This window comes from Enhydra lutris, unplaced genomic scaffold (assembly GCF_002288905.1).
Source record: "Enhydra lutris kenyoni isolate GAN:26980312 unplaced genomic scaffold, ASM228890v2 scaffoldscaffold12, whole genome shotgun sequence".
NCBI lineage: Eukaryota > Metazoa > Chordata > Mammalia > Carnivora > Mustelidae > Enhydra > Enhydra lutris.
The window spans coordinates 78,377,217-78,384,739 of record NW_019154096.1 but is presented as its reverse complement, the minus strand read 5'-3'; the positions used below and the strand labels follow the sequence as shown (position 1 = coordinate 78,384,739).

Here is a 7,523-nt window from a genome sequence, read left to right as displayed (position 1 = left end):
GCCCGGTCCGGCAGTCCTTGTGCCCACAGCTCGGAGCCAGAAGTGGAGTGACAAAAAAGATAAAGTTGGTGAATGATAAAGACCGTATTTTCCACGCTTTGGGTGCGGGACCAGATGATCTAGAAAATGAGCTGAAATGGATTCAGCCTCCGAGCCTGTTGTGAGAGCAGCTGATTCCCCCATTTCGGGCCAGATGGCTGCTGAACACAGATTTGCATTCATTTTCGCTTAATATCGTCCAAAATAGTGGGGCAGCTGCATTTGTTGTCAAAAAGGTTTAAAACCCCTTTTCTTTCTGGGGCAGGATCGTTACCTTATGTGATGGGCTTATAGAACTTCTTTCCCCTCTTTAGTCAACAGTATCAGATTTAGAAGGATTTGTTTTTAAACCTTCTAATTTGGTAATCAGATTTAAATCGCCTTGGCGCGTGTAATCTGAATTAAAGATACTGTAAATGATTTTAAGCATGATACTTTCGTTAGTGGAAGGAAGGGGCACCTCCAAGGCGGGCTGGGCATTTTAGGAAGTGTGCTACAAAGGAAGCATTGTTTCCTATTTCCAACTTCATCTTTCCCAAAAAGGCACTTTGCATATTCTGACAATAACGTTTGCCTGGCCGCTCGCCCTGCATGAGCCCCCGAAGCAGCTAAACACGCAGAGACAAAGCAATTTCTCAACCCCACCCTACACCTATGGCCAACTTTATTTTGCGTCGTCCCTCCACGAAGAAAGTGTTCCTTTCCCCAGTCAGTCTGAGGTGGGTGGAAAGCTCTGGGCTTATTAGGAATACAGAAATTTTCTTTTAATTTATCGTGAATAGTTTCCATACACTTTGATTTAAGGTTATTAACATTCTATAGACAGTGGCATCTTTAATATGTGGCGATCGCTTCTAAAGACTAATCTCATTACCCTCAAATAGTCATAAAATATGATTTTATTATACTTACGTATTTAATTAGACGGCCGGCACCGTAATGGATTTTGAGATGGGACTGGCGCGACAGCTTTGATAATTCACTTATCTTTGGCAATAGTCATTAACCCCCAACACCAGCAAAATAGATTGCTTTCCAACACACCTTTTTTTTTTTCCTCACCCCTTCCAAGAGGCGTGGGGGTCCCCAGATAGCGTAAATCGGACTTCGCGTTTTCCCGATTAATTAAAATATTAACGTACACACACTGCCAATTCATGGGAAAAGGGAGTCCCACCCCAAGCGGGCGGGGAAAGGGTGCCCTGCGACACACTTGCAAGCCTGAAACCTGCTTTGGTTTTGTTTTAATCGAAAGGGCCTGATTTCTCTCGGCAGGGAAGTGCCGGGACAGCTCCTGGTCGTCCCCTGGGTCTCTGCTCTGTGTCGTGCAGACGTCCTTGGGGCGGGCAGTGTGCCTGGGTGCGTAGTCCCCGCGGCAGGAGCTCGGCCGCCGGGCCCACGCGTTGCCCGTGCCCTGCTGCCCTCCCGATTCCTCGAAACCAGGTCGGGAAGCTGCGCGCTGCGCGCTCACCCGGGCCCGGCGGCCCTGAGGGCAGGACCCCGGCGCCCGCGAAGTCCGCTCGGCTTTTAGAGAGGCCGGCGCCGGGGAGGTCTAGCTACCGCGCAGGGCGCGCAGCCGGACACCCGGCTCCGGGTCGCCGGAGAGGCCGGGCGCGCTTCCTGTCGGTCCGGAGAGCCCGGAGCCTTCTTTGTCACTCGCCGCGTTTAAGCCCAGGCCGGGGGACGAGGGCTCCCGTGGCCACCGGGAAAGACAGCATCTGGCAGAGCCCGCCTCCGACGTGGGTCCTCAGCCCGGCACTCAGCGGCCTCCGCCAGGGCAGAAGGCACCGGCGCCCGGCGAGGCCCAGACGGGGGCAGACTGGCCCTCCAGCCGCCTTAGGTCTGTTTAGAAACCAGGCTGGGCTGCGCGCCCCGCCTTGGCGAGGGGCCCTGCCCTCCCCACCGCCCGCCCCCCCCCGCCCCATCCCCGGTCGGTCGCTTGCCCCTGCAGCCCCCTCCCTGCGGCCTGCCTGCTCCTTCCCGCTTTTCCCTTTGGGCGGCCCCAGGGCGAGCCGAGGCCCTTCGCGTTTAGTGCCTGCGTTAGGGCAAGTTGGGGGCGCCTCGCTCGGCATTTTACCCCCTCCTCCCTACAGTATTTCGACTGGGCGGCTGATTTGGGGAGGAGGTGTTCGGGGGGCCGAGCAGCAATGGTGCAGTGGCTGTTTGTTTCACTCGGAGATTTAATTGGGCGAGGAGTAACTTCCTGGGCTGCGGGTGGGCGCGGGGAGCCGCGGAGCGTGGCTGGGGGCGGCGGCGGCGGCGCTCGGTGGCGGCGGGGCTCGCGGGGCTCGCGGGGCTCGGGCCGGCTCGCGGCGCCGTCAGGCAGTCAGTCAGCGAGCGCGGCGGCGGCGGCGGCGGCGGCGAGGGGCGCGGCGAGGGGCGGCCGCTCCCATATATGGCGCAGGCGCCGCCCCCCGACGTCACCCTCTGACAGCGCCGCTCCCGGGGGCTTCGAGTTTTGGCTCCCGGGAAAGGGTCCATTCCTCGGGGAGAGAGGGCTGAGTTTTGTGCGCCTCCGTCCGCTGCGCGCGCCGCTCCAGGCCCCGCCGCGCCCCGCCTGCGCCCGGGACTGCGCCGCGGCACTCACTGCCCCGTTTATTTGTCTTTGGAGCAGGCGGGCCGCGCCAGAAGCGGGCGATCCCGCAGTGTCCTGCAGCCGCGGACGCCGCCCGGCTAGGATGACACCACGTTGAGCGCGCAAACAACAACAACAACCACCGCCTCCGCGGCCGCCGCGTCCCGCTCCTCCGAAGCGCCGCCGCCGCCGCCGCCGGGGCCGCCGCTCCCGCGCCCCCGGCCGCCCGGAGCGCCCGGCCGCTGGTGCATGTCGCGCCTGCCCGGGACGGGCTGAAGCCGGCGGCCGGCCGGACCGCAGGCGCCGAGCAGGGCGAGCGCGGCCAGGGCAGCCGCCTGCCGCCGAGCCCCGAGCGCCGCTGCTCGCGGAAGCGCTTTCGGCCGGGAGCTGCGGCCGCCGCCAGCAGGGTTCATGTTTGGGATCCAGGAGAATATTCCGCGCGGGGGGACGACCATGAAGGAGGAGCCGCTGGGCAGCGGCATGAACCCGGTGCGCTCGTGGATGCACACGGCGGGGGTGGTGGACGCCAACACGGCCGCCCAGAGGTACGTACCGGCCGCCCCCGCGCGCCCCGGCCCCGGCCCGGCCGGGTCCCCGCAGCCGGCCGGCGCCGCGCGCCTCACCGGGCCGCTGTCTGTTTCCTCCCGCAGCGGCGTGGGGCTGGCGCGGGCGCACTTTGAGAAGCAGCCGCCCTCCAACCTCCGGAAGTCCAATTTCTTCCACTTCGTGCTGGCGCTCTACGACAGGCAGGGGCAGCCGGTGGAGATCGAAAGGACCGCTTTTGTGGACTTTGTGGAGAAAGAGAAAGTAAGTGCAAACCTGCAAATACACCCTCCGTCTTTCTGGAAGTGGGAGGCAGGCGGTGCCCGCGCGCGGTGGCCCCGAGTGCCCCCTCGGCGGCGGGGACCGCTCCGCTAGGCGCCCCCCGCCGCCGCCACGTGCGGCCGCCCGGGCCCGGCGAGGGCTGCTCAACTTCTCCGCGCTCCCGGACTCGCTCGGGGCGAGGAGGACGCTGGGCTTCCAGCAGGAAAGTGACATCACCGCGCCGCTCCGAGCTAGGAGTCCTGCCATGTGTGAGGCCCCGGGGCCTCGGTCGAGGAGGGGCACCGAGCGCGGTAGCCGCGCCGGACGCCGATCACACTAAATGCAATTATTTATCGTTACTTTCAGGAGCCCAACAACGAGAAAACCAACAACGGCATCCACTATAAACTCCAGTTACTGTACAGCAACGGTAAGTGGCCGCCCACCGCCTGCCCGCCCCAGCCCGGGCTCGCTCTCCCTTCCCGAGGCGGCTAAAGGACATAAAGATTTTGAGATTAAAATGACATGGATGTAAACACGAAATCTTCTCATGGCATAGAAGGAAAACAAAACATAAACGATCAATAAGTCGATGGCACTTCACATGATTAACCGGTGAGGCTTGAAGCAGAAAGTGAAAAGGGGGATCGATATGGGCTTCAGCAGGGCATCACTTTAAAGTGACTTTTTTCAATTTTGCAAATTAATGTTAATTATTGAGATGGGGGTAGCTCCATAAAGCCGGGCATAACTTACTTCCTGTGCACGAGTTTTTAAAAAATCCTCGAGAGACATTAGAAAGAGTTCAAACTTTCACTCATTTGGTGCTTTCTGTTTTCTAAAAATAAATGACCACATGGGCCCACCGGTGTGGCCACCAGGCCTGCTCTCAGTCCGGCAAATTTGTTACACCTTTCAGTGCAAACCCTAAGCCTCTCGAGGTTCTTAATTAAGGAAAGAAAGCAAGAGAAGGAGAAGTGATTGGGGTTGTCTTCTTCCTTTCAAACGGCGTGCCTGCGTTTTGCTGAATCCCGGCAGGAGCAGGTCTGAGTTACCGACTTCCCGGGCCTCAGGTGCCCTCGCCCAAATCCTGATGAGAGTTTGTCCCTGTGTTTTGCAGGAGTCAGAACGGAGCAGGATCTGTACGTTCGCCTCATAGATTCAATGACCAAACAGGTGAGAAAGTTGAAGCCTCCGCACTAGTTTGCGCTGCTTGGGCTTGTCCTGGGGTTGAGAGGAGGGTCATGACAGATGGATCTGGTGGAGTTGTTTTCCATCTAGTTTCCTTGACATACTAATGAGAATTCCATATTTATTGGAATAAATGATGCGATTGGTAAAGCGGTTTATGTTGTCGTTAGAACAGGACATCTATGGTTTCATCAGATGGCATGTGATTGGGATAAAATTCTGTCTTAATTAGTTATGGTAATTAATATTTGGCAGAAAATTTTCAGGGTGCTTCTCCTATTGTATATTTTTTAAATGTTTCTCTCTCTGCTTGGGATTTCATTGATTTTTTTCCCCCTCTAACAAAGGCAACTAACTCCTTTCTAAAGCCCATTGAGTTGGACTTGATTAGTTCATTTTTTTCTCCTTTCCAGCGTGATGGTCTAGTAACGCGAGACGTTGATTTGGATTTAAAAGTGAAATGTGTTGGGGTGAAAAGTCACCTTGTTCTCCGCTAGTGCGTCTTCACCTCTCAGCCTCCCCTCTCCATAATTCAAACTCCCAGCTCCAGAGGTCACCCACACCCGTCCACTGCTCTGGGAGCAGCTTCTGCTCCCTCTTCCACCCTCTGTCATACCTTGTAAATAACATAATTACAAGCAGTTCCTTATTAAATTATTTAACCTGTCTTGGTCAACTTTTCCGATGATAACTATTGGCTATCAGGAATGTGATTAACTGCAGAAAAAGCGCTTCATTGCTTTTTGATGTTGTGCAGTCTCTGGCTGGTTTTGTGCTGGATGGTATGTTGTTGTGTAGTCCTTGTAAAGACACCCCCCCCCATTTTCTTAAAATAGTGTTGGGGGAGGAGAAAGTTTAATGTGTATAGTAAACGCACAGGGAGCAGATTGATTTAACATATACTTCCAAGGTGGGCTTCAGGCTTAGAAATGAAAGTAGCACCTTCATTTTTGATGCTAACTTTAAGAATTGGGAGCCAAGTGAAAAAGAACTCCTTGGGGTTTCCTGCAGCCCAGCACGCTTGCTTCCTACTCTCTGCTCAGTAATTGGTTTTGGGGTTTTACTTCCCCTTTAAAAAGTTAGTCCTTACCTAGGCTACAAGCGGGTTGGGTTTTAATGTCTGCCACGTAAAACAGTGTGGTTTTCTTTTAGAATAAAACAGATCTTACAGGTAAACTACCCTGTTTCTGACAAAGAGGGAGGCAGTGTGCCCTTCGGTAATTATTCCACTCGGATCCAGAGAAGCCTCTGGAACTAGGGCTGCTCCTTGACAGGGTGCTTTTATTTCCTTTGTATATAAGGGCTAAATGTTGTCAGAAACCGCAGTGGTCTAATTAAGAGGCTGATGTAGGCAGTGCTAAGTTTCTCTGTTGCTTACAGCAGGAGGCTTCGTTTTAAGTGTACTCTTATTGTCCGTTTAGCCTCGTACCTTTGCAACATAAACAGGGCTGAAAATAAAGGCATTTAATCTCCTCTCACTGACGGGGAGGTGGAGTGGGGGGGAGGAAAGAAATAGCCCAGTAACTGATCAAAGAGTCAATGGCGCTGAACCGACAGTTTATGGATTTCTGTTTGTGCTACAAAATAAAAAATAAATCAAATATAAATACGGGGGATCCATCGGAGGACAAGCCCAGCTCTCAGAAGTGCTGGTGCCCGCCTCGGCCAGCGGCCCTGCAGCCCCAGGCGGCCATTGGCCTGCGGTGACACCCATCACCTCTGTGGTTCCGAGCAGATCCGGAGGGAGTCTGGGGGAGAGGGGCTCGCTGGGACCCTTCCCTGTTCCCAGAGGGCTGCCTCGGGCTTTCTCGAGAAAGGGCTTTGTCCGCCTGGAAGTGGAGGAAAGTGTTAGAAGTGCCCGAAGAGATTGGAAGTAATTTCCAGATAATTTTCGGTGGGGGGAGGGGACTGGAGAGGAGGACTCCCCTCCCCCTTCCGTGGAATTTTCTGTCGGGAACTAGTGGCTCCCCGCCCCCGGCCCCTCCCCCAGTGACCTTCTCGCCCCCCCCCCCTTTTTTTTTCTTTTTCGGCAAGGCCGGCGGTGGGGATGGCGCTGGCGGCGGAGCGGGCGGCCCCCAGGCCCCCGGCTCGGGTTCCGGGCGGCGGAGCCGGGCCGAGCGCGGTCGTGAGCGCACCTAGGGCTTCGCACCATCTGGCGGAGCCTCTGCTCAAAACCCACCCGAGCGTGTGCGCAGACACTGCCTTTTTACCCGAGAAAAATCATTGTTAGCAGTTTCAAAATAAACACCAGATTGGCCATTAGCACTTTCTTTCCAAATATCATCCGGCGGGGAGCACGTGGCCGCGCCGGCCCGGCGCCCCGGGGCCCTGAGCACTCCTGCGGGCGCCCGGCGCGGCCACGTGCGGCTGCAGCACCCCGGGCCGCGGGCCGCGTTCGGAGCCCGGCCGCCGAGGGCCTCGCGGGGCGGCCGGCGGGCTCGCGCGGCGCCGGGGCGGGCGGCCCGCCCTGGGCACTTGGCTTCGGGAGGCCGGGAGCGGCCGGGACGCGCGGGCCTCAGCTCGAGCACACTGCTGCCCCGGCGGCTCCTCCCCGCTTCTACGGTCGCGGCGCCTTCTGGCCGGCTGCTTCCAACACGCAGACTGGAACTCCGGGCAGACAATGGCCCAAGGACGCGGCCTGGCGCGGGCAGCCGAGGGGGCCCGGGCGCCCCAGCCCCTTCGCTTCCCGCGCCCCGGCCTGGGCCTCCCTGTACCCTCCCCCCTCCTCTTCCCAGCCCCAGACCCAGCGCGGCTGGCACCCTCCCGACCCCAAGGACCCCCACGCAGGCCCGGCGGGCGCCCGCAATGGGAGGCTGCCTTGGCCCAGCCCCGCTCCGGGGTGACTCTGCCGGGAGGGTGGCCTGGCTGGGCCCTGACGCCTCCCCTTGCCCGCCGTGCACCTGCCGCCTGCCAG

General features: G+C 58.1%; 1 protein-coding gene across 10 annotated transcripts in view; it reads left to right on the top strand.

Moving 5' to 3' along the window:
* Window positions 1–2,902: 2,902 nt before the first annotated feature.
* Window positions 2,903–7,523, top strand: part of LOC111145276 (early B-cell factor 3) — a 115,460-nt gene continuing 110,839 nt past the window's right edge. For all 10 annotated transcript variants that reach the window (XM_022500105.1, XM_022500106.1, XM_022500102.1 and 7 more), the window contains exons 1-4: window positions 2,903–3,159; window positions 3,265–3,421; window positions 3,785–3,848; window positions 4,539–4,594. In XM_022500105.1, coding sequence (XP_022355813.1) covers window positions 3,026–3,159; window positions 3,265–3,421; window positions 3,785–3,848; window positions 4,539–4,594 — 411 coding nt within the window. In that variant the 5' untranslated portion in view covers window positions 2,903–3,025. The remainder of the gene's footprint in view (window positions 3,160–3,264; window positions 3,422–3,784; window positions 3,849–4,538; window positions 4,595–7,523) is intronic.